At 46.6% G+C, this 18,507-nt stretch overlaps 1 protein-coding gene and 2 long non-coding RNA genes across 3 annotated transcripts; all 3 read left to right on the top strand.

Annotated features, from left to right (window-relative positions):
• Positions 1-3,683: 3,683 nt before the first annotated feature.
• LOC113748371 (uncharacterized) lies at positions 3,684-6,684 on the top strand. Its single transcript, XR_003464300.1, has 3 exons — positions 3,684-3,777; positions 6,344-6,457; positions 6,540-6,684. It is a non-coding gene; the product is annotated as an uncharacterized LOC113748371 (long non-coding RNA).
• A 381-nt stretch (positions 6,685-7,065) lies between these two features.
• rab21 (RAB21, member RAS oncogene family) lies at positions 7,066-16,423 on the top strand. Its single transcript, XM_027272459.1, has 8 exons — positions 7,066-7,070; positions 7,407-7,554; positions 12,078-12,137; positions 12,228-12,335; positions 12,580-12,643; positions 14,283-14,337; positions 14,416-14,504; positions 14,621-16,423. Exons 1-8 carry the CDS (start codon positions 7,066-7,068, stop codon positions 14,758-14,760), a joined length of 669 nt encoding a protein of 222 aa, XP_027128260.1. The 3' UTR covers positions 14,761-16,423.
• A 940-nt stretch (positions 16,424-17,363) lies between these two features.
• On the top strand, positions 17,364-18,477 carry LOC113748372 (uncharacterized). Its single transcript, XR_003464301.1, has 2 exons — positions 17,364-17,498; positions 17,541-18,477. It is a non-coding gene; the product is annotated as an uncharacterized LOC113748372 (long non-coding RNA).
• Positions 18,478-18,507: the final 30 nt, after the last annotated feature.

Genomic DNA, 18,507 nt, shown 5'->3' with positions numbered 1-18,507 from the left:
GTGAAGAGGACGCTGTACCTGGACATGGACCTCAGGTAGTGAGGTAGAGAGACCATCACTGTCTCTCTCTCTCTCTCTTTGGTCATTGTCACTTACACCCCGCTCGCTCGCTCGCTCGCTCGCTCAGCAGCCATTCATCCTCGAACATCATTCATCAACCAGCCAATCAAACGGCTGCAGGATGACATCATAAGTGGGTCGCCCTCCTGGATGATTGTGGTTGCTATGCCAACAGGTGGAGGTTACAATAACATGTGCGTGAACTGCAGGTTCAACAACTCAGTGTTTGAGGCCTTTCAAAATAAAATGTACTTCTTCAACTACTGACTGCTGAAAACACGAGCTGTGTTTCTATCCTGCAGCTGCTGTTAGCTCATGTTAGCTCAGTTCGTCAGCTTGGTGGTGAGCTCAGAGCGACGGGTACCCGTCGCTCTGAGCTCACCACCAAGCTGACGAACTGAGTGTTTGTACCAACAGGCGTTATGGACGACCAGGAAGAAGAAGAGGAGGTAACCAGGCTCAGCAGCTTCTATGGACATGATGGCAGAGGAGAAGAGAGTGAAGAGGACGCTGACGGAGGAAGCTAAGAAGAGAAAAGGAGAGAGTGAGCGAGCAAGAAGCCGCCGGACAAGAGTAAATGTGGGACTGACTTTTAGTGGTTGGTGAGAGCTTGGTGAAATAAAAGGCTGAAAGACAGACGCCGAGCTGGGCTGACTGCTGCTGGACTAGTCAGTGAGATCAGCTGTAATCAGAAGAAATACTCGATTACACAGTGGGATCACACTCTGAAGCTGGAGGCGATAAATCACGACAAACACTGATACTTTAAATCCTTCTGCCAACACGGGACTCGACCTACATCCTGCTGGAAAATGTCACAGCCTCACTTCACCAACAGAGAGCGGGTGAGGAGGTGAAGCGAGGGGGAGGCAGCAGCTCCTGGCTGGGCAGGGAGTCACTGACAGCCCCCGTGACGTCCTGGAGCTCCAGAAGCTGCTGCCTCATTACGGTTAATTAGTTTAAGTTAGCAGCACACACACACACACACACACACACACACACACACACTGATCACATTATTTTCTGCCGTGACCTTTCAGCTCATCTGTTGCTGTTCCTACACTAATGAGGTCCACATGTTCGCGTACACTTTGCTCCTTTAGGTAATCACTTCAAGATCAGAGTTCATTATTAATATTAAAACACAAACTTAAAGGGGGGGGGCTCTGGTTACCCGCCTGTCATTTACATTCATGACATAATTAAGTCATAAACGAGGAAATGACTCTGCGAGTAATTGGCTGAGTGAAGCCACCCACCTGCCTCCTTCCTCTCCTCCTCCTTCCTCTCCTCCTCTCCTCCTCCTCTCCTCCTTCCTCTCCTCCTCTCCTCCTTCCTCTCCTTCCCCTCCTCTCCTCCTCCTCTCCTCCTTCCTCTCCTCCTTAGTGGCCACATCGATGTGTGAAAACAGAGATGGGCGTGAGAGTGTTTCTGTGCAGCGTGTTGCCTTAAGAGCTCATTTCCTCTTCAAGTATTTTCATAACTGGAAAGAAAACATCTTAGGTCTGCGCCTCGGCTCAGAGTCGAGCACTTTGGCCTTTATCTGCCGCCCGAAACTCTTCCGCTGACTCGAAGTGCGTCGCAGCAGTCGAACCTCGGAGGCCATTTCGTCCTGGGTTACACAGCGATCATCAGAGCACAGAGTGTTTCTTAAGGTACGAAAAGGGGGGAAGTTTCAGGCTCAGAGTGAGAACAGGATGTTTTGTTTGGTGGTGTGTGGTGTGTGTGTGTGTGTGTGTGTGTGTGTGTGTGTGTGTTGTGTGTGCGTGTGCGGGTGTTGTCCACTCTGGATGGCAGCCAGTCAGCCATCAGACGAATAGGAAGTAGCAGCATCCTGGAGAGGAAGTCGGCGACACGTAGCCAGACGAGAGTAAGGTGTCACCCCACACGGAGTCCATCAAAGCACACCTTGTCTTTTCTTCTTGTTCTTCTTCGTTTGTTCATCAAACGATTTCCCTTTCAGCGTCTTTCGCTCCAGAAACAGGAAGCCAGGGAAGAAACGAGTCTCAGTGTAATTAAAAAACAAATCTGTTCACTCTTTAGGAGTCTCACAGGTGTCCGTGCATGGTTCAGTGTCTTGTAAAATGTTAAATTTAGGACATAGATCTGTGCAGGAAAAACCACCATGTGAAGATAACACGAGATGCAGCTGTAGAAGTACAAACTCTGACCGTATAAAGAATGGACCCGTGTCCGTGGTGTGACGTGCTCAAACAAACCACCTGTACCACACCCACCTGTCAGTCAAAGCGTCCACGCTCTTAACCCTGCATAACTTTAGCCTTAATATAATTGAACAGTGAGTTGTATTAAATTCACCCTCAGTCAGTTGTCATGAACGGGGAAATTAGCTACAGAGACCAAAACTGTTTTTTGTACCAGGCTGTAAACTGTTTTATTCTGCTGTGAAGTTGGACATTGGACATGGGGACTTATGGAGACTGACTCACTGCTGGGCCAGCCTCAGGTGGATGTTAGAGGAACTGCAGTTTTTTTTTGCAGAAGGTTGCTCTCATCACGTTTCACATGTTATCTGTCTTCTCTCTTCTTTCTTTCCGTTCCTCTCCAGACGGGGCTCTAACGTCTCTCTCGTGTTGGACATGTCGGCTCTCGGCTCCGTGGAGCCCCTTACGTCGCCGTGTAACCCCCAGAGAGACGGCATCCAGGGAGTACCTGCTGTCGGCTGGCCGGCCACTGACGCGACAGCAGCTCCGCGACATCGTCAACAACACGCACAAGCTGCACGCCGAGTTCGCTGTGAGTAGTTCAACATCGAGCGACACCGAGTGATACGTGAGGCGTTAAGGATGAACGCTCTCTGACCAATGATAAGTTTGTTTGAAGACAGGGAGGGTCCAGGGGTGGTGCAGGGCTTTGTTTGTTTACATGTTGGTATTAAAAACTGTATCAGGGTCGAGCTCTACAGGTCGACTCATGATCGATCAGGTCGTATAAACGCTGGACATTCTCTTTCAGGAAATCCCGATGAACTTCATCGACCCCAAAGAGCTGGACATCCCAAACCACGGGACCAAGAACAGATACAAGACCATACTGCCCAGTGAGCACTCACGGAGACTACGTCCAGGTTTTAGACAGTCTGCGGGGACGTCACGGAGACTACGTCCAGGTTTTAGACAGTCTGCGAGGACGTCACGGAGACTACGTCCAGGTTTTAGACAGTCTGCGGGGACGTCACAGAAATAATTTTTGCTTTCCTTCGTTTTGTATTTCAAAATAAAACAAAGATTTATCTTTTTTCTTTATTATTCATATCCACAGCGTCGCCCCCCCTCACTGCTCTCTGATTGGTCTAAATTGCCCCCCCTTTTTCCCCAGAGGGTTATCAGCTGATTAGTGGTTATTACTCTGTGTGTGTGTGTGTGTCGGACAGAAATAGCACCTGATCCCGACAGAAAGCGCAGCAGGATAATGGCATTACCTGGACGACAGCCAATCAGGTGGCAGGTTGAGCGGCGTCCCCCTCTAAGCCAATCAGAGATCACGGAATGACTAGATCAGGAAATGGAGCGAAAAGTCCCTGAGCTCTGACTGACAGGCGCACGGTGTGTGTGTGTGTGTGTGTGTGTGTGTGTGTGTGTGTGTGTGTGTGTGTGTGTGTGTGTGTGTGTGTGTGTGTGTGTGTGTCGGGGTTCATTGAGAGAAAAGCTCGCTGTGATCGACTTGGACGGTCAACAATGTTTCCATGTTCACTTGGTAAGTTTGTTTGTTCAGTTTTTTTTTTTCATTCTTTGACTCATCACAGAAACGTGTGTGTTGTGTTTACGGCTCCTGAAACGCTTTAACGTGTCTGTGAACTTCCAGGTTTTAGTCTGTCGGTTCATCTCGTCCGACAATTTACCAACGATTGACTGATTGATCGAAAAATCAGCTGATCCATAAAGAAAATAACCGATAGGCGCCTCATTTAGTTATTCCCTCTGTGACACAGAAAAATAAGAGTTTGTTTAACTGTGTGTGTGTGTGTGTGTGTGTGTGTGTGTGTGTGTGTGCGCAGCCCGTCTGGCTGTGGTTCCTGATATTGAATTAAGTGGCAACAGACGTCTGGCTGTGGTTCCTGATATTGAATTAAGTGGCAACAGAACATGTTGTTGTTTTATCCATTACCTCACAGCCTCTCTCTCTCTGACAAAGGCATAGAGGACAGATAATGTATTTTTTACGTGTTACCGTCGTAAAATGTGTCAATATCTTTTATTTGAAAACATCTGATCGACACGTTTCATCAAAACTTCTGGTTTAAGTCCCGCCCCGTGTCCTAATGTCCAACATGTTTACAGCCTGGTACAAAAAACAGTTTTGGTCTCTGTAGCTAATTTCCCCGTTCATGACAACTGTACTGAGGGTGAATTTATATACAACTCACCTGTTCACATTATATTAAGGCTTAAAGTTATGCAGGGTTAAGAGCAGGGACGCTTTCATTGACAGGTGGGTGTGGTTACAGGTGGTTTGTTTGAGCAACCAGGCGTCATTCAGCCGCCTCAGGTCCACAGATGATGATTAGACAGAGGTGGAAGAGGCAGGACTACAAACATGGTGGCCTGAGCTGGGTTTTGGTTTCTTTCTACTGACTTTAGGTCCAGTCATGTTGTTTTATTCGCTGTGATGGAGACTCTGGGTCACAGTGAGCTGAACATCAGCAGCAGACATGTAGCAAAGCAGAAGATTAATGACTCTTCATGTCAAACATCTCCACCTTGTTGGAGCAAACTCAGTCGAGGCCGACCAATCAGAGCTCTCGTTGTGTAGCCGTGGTGTGTTCGGAGGAGATGAAGCCGTGTGGTGTAACCTCTTAAGACAGGACGGAGCTGAGAGGCTTACAGACGGGAGGAGGTGTAGGAGAACGGCACTCGTGTTCCTTAGCAACATCAGCAACACACACACCAGTCAACTGTGTGTGTGTGTGTGTGTGTGTGTGTTCAAGCCCTCGGGGTCAAGATGTGTTTCCTGTTGTTTTTGCTCTCTCCACACACACACACACTGATTGCAGTAAATCCAGCATGAGTCATTAGTGTGTGTGTGTGTGTGTGTTACACCTGTCTCCATATCACTTTTGTTGAAAGCTGAGAGACTGTTGGGAAAATCAGAGGAGCCAAACAAAAGAGGGGCATCGATGGAGCAGGAGATGAAATATCAGCGGCAGACGCAGAGATGATGTTATGGTTCGATCTGTTTGCTGCAGGACAAAACCACCACACGCCATCCAGAGACCATGTCGGTGTCTGACGGAGACGAGCTCCATGATCTGTTGTGGGCGGTGCAATGTTTTGATGTGTGTTGTGGAGAAGTTGCTGAAGTCAAAGGTCAATGGTCAGGAGTTCAGAAAGTGTTCAGGAGCCTCTGATGCTGTATTATTTATTGACGCTTGTTCAAGGAGAATTAGAGACACTCTCAAAGTTCATCAGAAGTGCCTGAGTCGGTCTCACATTCTGCCCAACTCATCCTGGTGGATCGACTTTAAACCCCAAGATAACAGCACAAATACTACACGCCCAGAATGAGTCACAGAGAATGTCTTTACCCATGGAGGTGTTATTGTCAGCATGTTCTAGTCTGGAGACACAGATGTCTGTTTACGCAGATTGGACCGTCAACAACAAGCTATCTATTATGTCTATGAAGGCAGCAACAGGTCTCTGTGACCCTGGACACCACAGTGTTGAGATAGACTGGCACCTACTGTTCCCAACCAAAGCCAAACAACTAATACTGCTGAGGACCTCAAGGCCCACACGGGACCTCAAGGCCCACACGGGACCTCAAGGCCCACACGGGACCTCAAGGCCCACACGGGACCTCGTTAACCTCAGGAGAGGAAACTCCAGTTGAAGCCTTGAGTTTGGAAATCTGGACATCGTCTTCTTGTTTTCATTAGTTGAGTCCAGGTTGGTTTGTTTGAGGCAGTCGGGTTAAGATAAGAGTCAACGCTGACTTTTAGTTCCACGTGTGAAGCTTTGAAGGCTCGCCGTCAGAAATGTTTCCACACATAGGACGCTCCTCTGTGCAGTCGTTGTATCAAACCTGCCAAACTCCTCATCAACGTCTGCCTGTTTGATCTGCTGAGGAAAACCTTCATGTAACATCTGACCATGTGATCAGCTGCTGCTTGTTCTTCTGTGCTGGTTTAATGGCAGCTGTTTATCTTCATCAACCAATCAAATCACCTCTCTCTCTGTCTCTGTCTCTGTCTGTCTCTGTCTCTGTCTCTCTCTCTCTCTCTCTCTCTCTCTCTCTCTCTCTCTCTCTCTCTCTCTCTCAGTATCTGGCTGTGGACGTGAGGAGGCTGAACGTCAGTCTTCTTCGGTGGTTTCGGGAAGGTGTAGCGGCGGCGCTTGGCGTTCCTGCTGGACACGTGCACATCAACCGGCTGAATGTGAGACACCGTTCATACATCACACTCACACTGACCGATCAGTTGATTGATTGATTGATTGGCTGACGGGCGGCTCTTACAGGAGGAGAAGAATGGCATCGAGCTCTTCGTGTCCTCTGATAGGCTGGGAATCTCCGAGCCCCGCCCCGCTGAAGAGGTCATCCAATCACTGAACGTCCGGGTCCTCCACCGACACCTGGGACACTTCGGCATCACTGAAGTCTCCACCGAGGTGTGTGTGTGTTTGGAAAATGTTAGTGTACCTGCTCAGTCTCCTAGGTAACCACGGCTCGTTAAGCAGTCTCGTTAGTCCCCGTGGAGACGGACGGAGAGGATGGATCGGGATTATTAGAGAGCAGAGTGCTGCTGCTAAAAGTTTAATGGAACTATTAAAGTCCCATCGATCAGCCCGAGGAAGAACAGAGCAGCTTTATGGATTAGATTAATATTATTACTGCAGCATGAGAGATGTGACCGCTGCTCTGTGATAAGATTACACACACACACACACACCATACACACACCATACACACACACACACACACACACACACACGTAAGATTCAGCCACAAGCAGGCCAAACAAAAACCAACGTGTCAGACATCGCAATGAAGTGTAATCCCACTGTGGTAAATATGAACATTTACCATTACTTATAGTGTGTGTGTGTGTGTGTGTGTGTGTGTGTGTGTGTGTGTGTGTGTGTGTGTGTGTGTGTGTGGCAGAAACGGAAGCAGCAGCGGACTGTTCGGGCCCGGTTCTCTCACACCTGCGGTCGGTGCTGAGAAAGTCCGCTTCTCTTATGCTGTCGAGGCGTTCCCGTCCTGATTTTATCCGTTTCCTGAAGTCGGAAGCTGATGTGAGCTGCGCAGCTCAACGCGGGGGGTTAGCATCGGTTAGCATCGGTTAGCATCGGTTGTTTTGACACATCCGCGGACTTCCTCAGCAGACTGCCCAGCGATGGCGGCGGGCGGGGCGGGCGGCAGGACTACTCCTTCAAGGTGGTGCTGCTGGGGGAAGGCTGCGTGGGGAAGACTCGCTGGTGCTGCGATACTGCGAGAACAAGTTCAACGACAAACACATCACCACCTCTACAGGTAAGAGGCAGCAGCTGAGCCGGGCAGACGGTGGAGGTGGAGGTGGAGGTGGAGGTGGTTTGGGTGGAGGTGTTTGTGTTGTTGTGTAGCTGTCACGTGTTGCGCAGCCCGAGCCGTCGGGAGAGCGGGGTTATTACGAAAGAGAGACCTGAACCTGAGCAGGCCTGCTGACCAACGCGTTAGAGAACCACGTCCAGGTTTACAGTCTGTGACGTCACAGAGACCACGTCCAGGTTTTAGACAGTCTGCGGGGACGTCACGGAGACACGTCCGGTTTTAGACAGTTTGTGACGTCACGGAGACTACGTCCAGGTTTACAGGCTGTGACGTCACAGAGACCACGTCCAGGTTTACAGGCTTGTGAGTACAAGAGACACATCCAGGTTTAGACAGTCCTGTGACGTCACGGAACTACTCCAGGTTTACAGTCTGTGACGTCACAGAGACCACGTCCAGGTTTTAGACAGTCTGTGGGGACGTCACAGAGACTACGTCCAGGTTTTGTAGACAGTCTGCGGGCGTCACGGAGACTACGTCCAGGTTTTAGACAGTCTGCGGGGACGTCACGGAGACTACGTCCAGGTTTAGACGTCGTCGGGGACGTCACGGAGACTACGTCCGGTTTTAGAACGTCGCGGGGACGTCACGGAGACTACGTCAGGTTTTGACAGTCTGGGGGACGTCACGAGACTACGTCCGGTTTAGACAGTCTGCGGGGACGTCACAGAGACTACGTCCAGGTTTTAGACAGTCTGCGGGGACGTCACGGAGACTACGTCCAGGTTTTAGACGCTGCGGGGAGTCACGGAGACTACGTCCAGGTTTTAGACAGTCTGCGGGGACGTCACGGAGACACGTCCAGGTTTAGAGACAGTCTGCGGGGACGTCACGAGACTACGTCCAGGTTTTTAGACAGTCTGCGGGGGACGTCACGGAGACTACGTCCAGGTCTTAGACAGTCTGTGGGGACGTCACGGAGACTACTTGTCTGAATATCTCGTTGACGGTTGGTTGGTTTATTTGCATACTAACTGCTAAACAAGAAACATTTTATTGAGTGGATTCTGTGATGCTTTTTCTTATTATACATGAAAATAATTGAAATACCCTCTGACACATTTCTAAGTTTTGTATAATAACAATAATAACATGTCAGCTTTAAATGTCAGCCCTGACGCAGAGTGATGTGCCAAATAAAAGTGGAGTTCATTTCCTCGTCTGTGCCAGGTGCACTATATAAATATAAATATATAAATATATAAAATGTATATCCTCAGATATGAGGACGTGTTGCTGTCTGTTTCTGTTGCCTCAGTAAATATCTGCTAACATCATTGTTTGACTGAAGCAGCAATATAAACAGATCAGTCAGCTGCGTCTGTGGTTTTGTTTCAGTGCATGGTTTTTTAGAGTTTTGTCGTTTCCTGATAAACCATAAAAACCTGTTGATGATGTCATCCTGTACATTAATCCTCCAATCAAACGCTTTTCTCTCTCTCGTCGGACGCTGGTTTCAGGTTCGACTGGACACGTCTGGTTCAGAGGTTCTGTTCTTGTTCACGTAGACTGGACACTGCCGGTTCAGAGGTTCTGGTTGCTGTGTTCACGTTAGACTGGACACTGCTGGTTCAGAGGGTTCTGTTCGCTGTGTTCACTGTTAGACTGGCCACTGCTGGTTTAGAGGTTTCTTGCTGCTGTGTTTCACTGTTAGACTGGACACTGCTGTTTCAGAGGTTCTGTCAGCTGTGGTTCACTGTTAGACTGGACACTGCTGGTTCAGAGGTTTGTTACTGTGGTTCACTGTTAGACTGGACACTGCGGTTCAGAGGGTTCTGTTACTGTGTTTCACTGTTAACTGGACACCGTCTGATCAGAGGTTCTTTCGCTGGTTCACGTTAGAGCGGACCACTGCCGGTTCCGAGGTTCTGTCGCTGTGTTCACTGTTAGACTGGACACTGCCGGTTCAGAGGTTCTGTCGCTGTGTTCACTGTTAGACTGGACACTGCCGGTTCAGAGGTTCTGTCGCTGTGTTCACTGTTAGACTGGACACTGCCGGTTCAGAGGCTCTGTTCACTCACTGTAGCTTGCAGGTTAGCTTTATATCCTCTCAAAACGTTCATGTGTTTCACATTTTTGATTTCTGTGGACGGTGAACATTTCTTTACGTTGACTCAGTTTCACATTCATCGTCACGTCTCAGTGGAAGTGGCCTCAGAGCTGATGAAGTCGTCCCTCTGTCAGCCACGCTCAGAGGCGGCTGCTCTGCTCAGACTGTTGTTTATCTGCTGCGCTCGGGTTACAGGAAGCTTCACGCTGACTGTAGATCTGAGCAGGAGGAAGAGAAGAAGCGTGATGCAGCGTTTCCATGTAGCGGCCAGAGACGCAGCATCAGTAATGGCTTACAGCCGCTCTCGCTGAATCAATCCGCCACAGCGGGTCTGATGTATAAAGAGGCGTTGCGTTCGCGCTCCTCACGGTGTGTCGGCCGGGCGCACTCGTGCTGCTGACGAGAAGCTAAGGTGGCCTTCATGTGCCAAAAGAGGTCATCACTACAACCAACAGGTAGCTGACACTGTTGGGGTTCCTTTAGATACAGATGTTCTGCAGAAGCACGCGTGTTGGTGTGTTTGTTGATGGAAAGATTCAGCAGCTCTCTCGGGATGTTGAAAGGCATTCTGGGAAACGTAGGCGAGTGATTCAGTCAATGAGCGAGTGCAGACGTTTCATTCTCGGCCTCGGCTGTGTTTGTAGGAAACACAGAGGCATGATGGGATGGATAACGCGTCACATGGCGCTGCATATCCGCAGGGCTCAGACACACGTGGCGCTTAACCCCATGTGACCTACAGCCCAGAGGTGCATTGTGGGATCACTGCTGGATAAATGATCACTTTATTGAAGTGACGCAGAGATTCTCCACAGCTCATGAACACGTGATGATGATGATGGAGGACGGCGTCGTCACCCAGCACGAGCTCCGTGTGATTACACCGTCATGAGACTGTCCACGCTGGACGGACGTTTCTCTGTCGCCTCTGCTATTAGTCCACGATTCACAGCCGAGAGACAACGTGTTGGACCTCGCCCTTACCTGGACCATACCAGTCCCATCAGAACTGAGTCGAACATATCGGTCCAACACAGGTGTCCCCCCCCCTAAAGTCATGACTCCGTCTCTGATTGGCTCATCCTGACCGATGCATGACAACCTGCCGGTCACGTGGACGTTACTCTGACACGAACCTCCTACCTGAGTATTGTTGAGACCGCGCTGTAGTGGAAACTGTGATCCACAACAACCAGTTCAAGGTGTGGACTCCACCTCCACCTCCACCTCCAGAAACTTCTTCAGGAGGCAATGAGGCAGATAAAACTAGACAGCAATAATCATGTAAGATAAAACTATAGCGACCAATCAGAAGCTCTAATCGACGAAATAATTCCTTGAACATGAAGAAAGTGTCAATGTTCAAGTCATTCAGAGGTCAGACCAACCACACACACACACACACACACACACACACACACCCCGTCAGCTGACACACACATTCATTCCTTGGTTATTATATTCCTCTCAGCTCAGAGATGAATCTGAATCTCGAAGCGTTCACGTGAACTCTGCTGTCGAGTCTGAGCCGTGACAACTCGAACCTTTCACCCAGACGGACTTTGACCAGCCGTGACAACTCGAACCTTTCACCCAGACGGACTTTGACCTCTTTATCGGAGCTCCGTTCAACAAACCTCCTGCTCTCAGTTCACAGGTTAAAATGAAGCTCTGCAACCTTTTCAGATCTTTTGGCTGCGTATTTCTACACTGTGACTACTGTTACTCATGGAAACATCCTGTAATTAGTTACTTCTGTAACTGTATCGTCCCGTGTTGCAGCTGCTGAAGGTGGAGACTTCATATACAGCCTGTGGCATCAATAAAGTCTTATCTTAGCCTATAACATTATTTATTTAAATATATTTTATTGTTATTCATCTGAAACTACAGAGGAATTAAAGTTGTCAAGAAGTAGTCTCCGTGACGTCCCCGCAGACTGTCTAAAACCTGGACGTAGTCTCTGAGACGATCACAAACTTTAGTCAAACTGACTGATGATTTTATCGACTGGTCTTCACCATGAACTTTGACCGACATGTTACAGAAGATTCAACACAGTTCACGAGTTATTCAGGCGTCACTTCTCTCCAGAGAGATTAAAAGTACAGCAGTATGTTAATCCACCAGAACCTCGACTAATAACGGTCCAACAGTGAAGAGGTCACATGACCGTGAGGATGACCATGTGACCACAGCGGCTTGGAGGAAGCAGAGGATGAAGACGTGGTGGAGGAGACGCGTGACTTAAAAATGAAAGTTACCATGTCTGTTGGTCCAGGTTTTAGACAGTCTGCGGGGACGTCACGGAGACTTTGTACCTTAGCCGTTGTTATATTGTCGATGTTTCTTCGTTTAATTATCAAACTGATGAGCGGTTAATTAATCCTCGTTGTGTCGTCCTCTTCCTCTGCAGGCGTCCTTCCTCACAAAGAAGCTCAACATCACGGGGAAGAGAGTTAATCTGGCTATCTGGGTAAGAACCGCTGCTGCTTTACATGTCAGCAAACATAAAGCTGTCATCATGTGAACCTCTGTGTGTGTGTGTATGTGTGTGTGTGTGTAGGACACAGCAGGTCAGGAGCGTTTTCATGCGTTAGGTCCCATCTACTACAGAGACTCCAATGGAGCCATTCTAGTGTACGACATAACAGACGAAGACTCCTTCCAGAAGGTAACACTTTGGCCTGACTCCATGTTCATTGATCTTCTGTTGATCCACCAAACGTCTGTTGAAACGAGTCGATCCTCAGTGTTGTTTTGACGTATTTTGTAAAAGATAAAAACACATTTTAAAGTAAAGCATATGTAAATATTCTTTAAAGTAAAGTGCTGTAACGTCTCTAACGCCTTTTTCTCCGGTATTTCTCCTCTACGTCTTTGTTTTTTTTGCCCTAACACTGTTTCTGTGTTTGCAGGTGAAGAACTGGGTGAAAGAGTTGAGGAAAATGTTGGGGAACGAGATTTGTTTATGTATAGTAGGTGAGTAACTGAGTGTCTGCAAGGTGTATTCACTGTCACCATTATTATGATGTATTCCAGGAGTTCCTGCCTCAGTTTTGGTCGCACATTCACAAAAAAGGTCTCAAAACGACCGGCTCGGCCGGGAATGGTGAGCTGAGACTTTTCTCAGAGTTTCACCAAACGGTTTTGCCAAAAATCACTAAAACCCACGGCAAAGTTTACAATGGGTGTGTATTGGTAGAATGTTCCAGAGCTAGAGTGGAGAGGGAGAGAAACATTTGTCAAGAAATACATTTGCAAACGGCTCTCGTGGCCACAAATGTCACTCTACAGAAATAATTTCTACATAGAAACGTAGGAAAATTCGTGGGCTACGCAGCGATATCACTGCTGAAGCTGTCAGACTTATAGTTTTGGCGGGAGACGCACTGATGCTCCAGGATCACCCACCGACAGCCCCATCTACTCCCATGTAAACTGGAGAGGAGAAATTTCCCAAAGGAGCACGGGGCACCTGTTCTTTCTCTCTCTCCCCAGGTCACATTTTTTAACTTCACACACTGAAATTCAGCATTCACATGGTCGACAAGATGAGGATGCTCACGGTCATTTGGGCTTTTTGATACCACCTACCGTTTGGCATTAGTGTCCACTAGTTGGAGGGGCTTCATTTAGAGATTTTCTGTGTCTCTCAGCAGTCACTCACACACAGACAGAGCACAGCTGCAGTTAATTGCTCTGACCTGCAGCTGACCCTGGTTGCTCGGCAACCTCAAGCTGCCTTTGACTGACTTTTAAGTCTCTGTGCTGCTGCAGTGTCAGTAATAATGTGTGGGCGCGACAGGGCCACAGTCAGACTAGTTTAAGATAAGATCGACTTTATTGATCAACTTATTACAGCAGCTCACGATACACAAGGATCAAACTTTAGATTTTTCTGCTTCCTGTGCAGAGAGAGAAACAAAATCAGCGTGACTTTTATGAATGTTTAACGAGGTTCTCACACAAATTCTCACTCACATCAGACGCACACCTTTAAATATCAGACATGCTGTAGATGTATTATAAGTAGTTACAGCTGAAAGAGTTAAAACAACACGAGCGCTTGATGAATTTATTTTTATTATTTAGTTTAAGTTTTATCAGACAACACGAGCTGAAAATCAACAGACTAAATGTTTCTGCTCTGTTGGTTTTGTTGCTATAGCTTCTAAATATCAAATGATTAGTCCGTGTGTTGTCGAGTTTAACTGGATTATGTTGTTGATGTTCTGCTCATCATGAGTTTGGACTTTGGATTAATCTGCTGTCCATCATGAACTCTGTAAATCACAGAGAGTTGAGGCGGAGCAGCCGGAGGACATCAGAGGGAAAACCAGAAAACATTTCCTCCATAAAATATGATCCAGTTTCACCAGAATCAGTGAAATAGTTGCTGCTGTGTGACTTAGTGCCGTAAAGCGTTACGTACTTCTCCCGACCCGGAGCCCAAAGTTACATAGTGTGAGAACAGACGTACGAATGACAGAGACACCGTTCAGCTGATCACAGGTCAGAGTGGGTCAACAGGAGGTAGATTATTAAAGTTGCATCATGTTGATTTCATCGACGTCGTGTGTTGACGTCGGTCGACTGACTGAATCTGTTTTGTCTGCAGGTAATAAAATCGATTTGGACAAAGACAGACACGTTTCGGTGGAAGAGGCTGAGAGGTACGAAGCAGAGAACATAAACGGACGCTGACGCAGCGTGTCGATCGGACGCTCGTTGATCTGTTTCTTGTTTTCCAGTTATGCAGAGTCGGTGGGAGCCAAACACTACCACACATCAGCCAAGCTAAACAAAGGCATCGAGGAGCTCTTCCTGGATCTCTGTAAAAGTAAGACCTGAACCTGAACACACACTGATGACGTGATGCAACGCCAGAGTGAGGGAAACATGCAAGAATAGATGAAGTGTTTATTTTTGGACTTCTTCTTCTTCACGTGTTTTCAGGGATGATGGAAACGGCTCAGGCTGAGGAGAGGTTGAAGGGCAACGGAGCCAGCCAATCAGCATCAAGTCGGCGGGGCGTACAGATTGTCGACGACGAACCGCAAGCCACGCCCGCCGGAGGATGCTGCTCTTCTGGCTAACACACACACACACACACACTCTGTCATACACACACACACACATTTACAAGCGTCTCTGTCGGGTTTTTCTTTTTGCCGCCTCTGCTGCTAAGGAGCATGGGAAAAAAAAAATCACGTTTAAAATTGTTGCCTTTCAAAATAAAAGCGGCTCGTGGTTAAGCAGCACTTTGACGCTTCAACTTCCTGAATTCGAGTCGATAAGTGAATCAGCTGTTTGTGTCTCCGCATCAATAAAAGAGTTTTAGGACAGCAGAGGGTTATTTACTTTGTTTTTTTGATTTTATTTGGGGGAAATCTCTCGAGGGGTAACACACACATCCAAACACACACTGTATAAACCTCCATTAATCATATTTATCTCAAACCCAGAGGAGCAGCTCCACCTGCTGGACTGGAGTCAAACAGTAAACGACCGTCGGGAGTTCTGGAGTGGACATGAAGCTTCGGCAGTCGGACTTTGTCCCGTTTGTCGTGCCATCGGCTCTAAGCTGAACTCAAGGTCCGCTTCGTGGTCTCTCCCTGAGCTTTCCGCCACAGTTCAGTGTTTCTGTGCTGAAAGCTGAGGACGAGGGAAGACGCAGCGTGTTACTATAGACCTGGAAATGTCAGAACTCACCCTTGAATCCTTGAAAGTCATTAAAAAACTCAGCTCATTAAATTTAGACGTTAAAAATGTTTCCAGTTTTCTTATAAACAATAAAACAAACTTAAAAAAATCTAATTTAGCAATAAAATAAAAAAAATTCTCAACGAAAGCATCAAAAATGTGTCTTACTTAAAAACACAAAAGTTCATAAATAATGATTAAAAACAGAAAAGCCGCAATCTTAAATTTTCTGTCAATAAAATGAAATAAAATAATTTAAAGATTAACAGCAAATATGAAAAACTGCCAACATTAAATCAAATTAAAGCTGCAACAACAATAAATTGTCACAAAGAAAACTGGATAATCGATGAGTCGTCAAATCATTTTTTTTATCCTAAATTTGATTAAATTTTAACAAACATCAAAAAACGAGTTCGACAAAATTATTTTACGTTTAATCGATAAAATATCGCTGAGGAAAGTCTCTAAATTTGTCGATTTCGTCTTGGAAATTCGGAAACAAAAATCCAGCAGACATTAATTCTCTTTCTAATCGATTAACTGAGTTTCAGCTCTGAAACATAATAATGCATTCCTCGACGTCGTGCAGCTGCTCCTCTACGCGACACATTAACACACACACACACACACACACACACACACACACACACACACTCCTGGACAGAAATAATACTGTGCATGTTTGATTTCTGTAAAAGGCTTCTCGTTTGTTTGTTTTACTTTTAAAAGAAATGATGAATAAAAAAACAACAAAAGTGAACAGCGATTATTTAATAAGTTATCTTCGCGTGGTGACGGACGCCTGCACGTGAAGTTTTCCTCTGTACTCTCACTGTGTAACTGTTAATCTGCTCACTGACCACAAATCTGCAAACTTTCTGACTTTCTGGGAAAATTGACGCTTACAGAAGAGAAATCAAACTGTTCTGTTCATTCTGGAAAAATGGGGGAAAAAGTAGTGCACTTTTTTTGGAAATGTAATTTTTTAAACTGCTCGTGTCAAAAGTGTTTTTGTAAAGATGATAGAACAATTATAACGATTTACACAACGCATGGACGTGTCGCACACATTGTCGTTATTTCATATGAAATGTTTCTGAATTTTAAAATCAACGAGCTTCAGGACACTTTCAGAGGACGACGTCACAGAGACTACGTCCAGGTTTTAGACAGTCTGCGGGGACGTCACAGAGACTACGTCCAGGTTTTAGACAGTCTGCGGGGACGTCACGGAGACTATGTCCAGGTATTAGACAGTCTGCAGGGACATCACAGAGACTACGTCCGGGTTTTAGACAGTCTGCGGGGACGTCACAGAGACTACGTCCAGGTTTTAGACAGTCTGCGGGGACGTCACGGAGACTACGTCCAGGTTTTAGACAGTCTGCGGGGACGTCTCAAAGACTACGTCCAGGTTTTAGACAGTCTGCGGGGACGTCACAGAGACTACGTCCAGGTTTTAGACAGTCTGCGGGGACGTCTCAAAGACTACGTCCAGGTTTTAGACAGTCTTAGGGGACGTCTCAAAGACTACGCCCAGGTTTTAGACAGTCTTAGGGGACGTCACAAAGACTACGCCCAGGTTTTAGACAGTCTTAGGGGACGTCTCAAAGACTACGCCCAGGTTTTAGACAGTCTTAGGGGACGTCTCAAAGACTACGTCCAGGTTTTAGACAGTCTTAGGGGACGTCACAAAGACTACGCCCAGGTTTTAGACAGTCTTAGGGGACGTCACAAAGACTACGCCCAGGTTTTAGACAGTCTTAGGGGACGTCTCAAAGACTACGCCCAGGTTTTAGACAGTCTTAGGGGACGTCTCAAAGACTACGTCCAGGTTTTAGACAGTCTTAGGGGACGTCACAAAGACTACGCCCAGGTTTTAGACAGTCTTAGGGGACGTCACAAAGACTACGCCCAGGTTTTAGACAGTCTTAGGGGACGTCTCAAAGACTACGCCCAGGTTTTAGACAGTCTTAGGGGACGTCTCAAAGACTACGTCCAGGTTTCAGACAGTCTTAGGGGACGTCTCAAAGACTACGCCCAGGTTTTAGACAGTCTTAGGGGACGTCACAAAGACTACGCCCAGGTTTTAGACAGTCTTAGGGGACGTCTCAAAGACTACGCCCAGGTTTTAGACAGTCTTAGGGGACGTCTCAAAGACTACGTCCAGGTTTTAGACAGTCTGTGGAGGGGGCTCCCCGGCCTCCACCAGATGGTGCCAAAGCTCCACCCGGCTGAAAGCCTTGGGTTAAAAATAAAGTGAATGTTTTGATTGAAGTGCAGAAAGTTGACAGACGAACTTGGCTTGACTGTTTTTCTTTTATTTGTGGAAGATCTTGCAGATCGAGAGTTTAAGCAGAAAAAAATCAAACATGATACAAAAAAAGAATTTAAAGAATATTTCCCTTTCCTTCCTGGTTCAAACTTTCACTGGCTTATTCATCTCAACTTTCTTCAAGCAGTCAGGTTTTCTCCTTTTTATTAAAAAATATAAATGTAACTTTATTAAAAGCCTTAACCTCTCATGGTTTGACAGGGAAATGTGGATTATGAAGGTCGTTTTAAGGATGTGTGTATAATGCAGTGATTGATTAAACAGCTGATGACAGTAACAAAGAAATACAGGATATATTTATGTATTTAAAAAACTAACTGAGGCGAGAGCGACCACTTCAACAAACGTACCACTGCTGGAGTTACTTTGTATCTTTTGGTCCATCCAGAGTCGGGAAACAACGTCTAACGATAAAAAATATATTTCAGTGCTTCTACAGAGCTAAAGAAGAGTGAGGAAAGTCTGCCGGTGTAAAAGACAAAAAGACGGCGTCAAGAAAACTCGAGTTTATGTCCAGAGAGGACGTTGGCAAATGTTCGTATGTTTACATTTAAAACTGAAACATTTAAATGGTAAAGTTTGTTTTTAACCCCTCAGAGTCTAAAAAGATTTGATCCTACAGAATCCAGGATCCATCTGAGAACCGTCTTACGGACACAAATTTACTTTTTAATTTAAATTTGACACATCCAGATGAAGATTAGTGCCAAAATTTAGATTTAAATTCTGACTTTCAACAGATTCAATCAAATAAATCTAATCCAAATCCTTTAAAAAAAAAATCTGGAGAAAAGAATTTGGA

This window comes from Larimichthys crocea, chromosome XX, assembly GCF_000972845.2.
Source record: "Larimichthys crocea isolate SSNF chromosome XX, L_crocea_2.0, whole genome shotgun sequence".
NCBI lineage: Eukaryota > Metazoa > Chordata > Actinopteri > Sciaenidae > Larimichthys > Larimichthys crocea.
The sequence above is the reverse complement of the archived record's forward strand: the minus strand, read 5'-3'. Positions and strand labels throughout refer to the sequence as shown.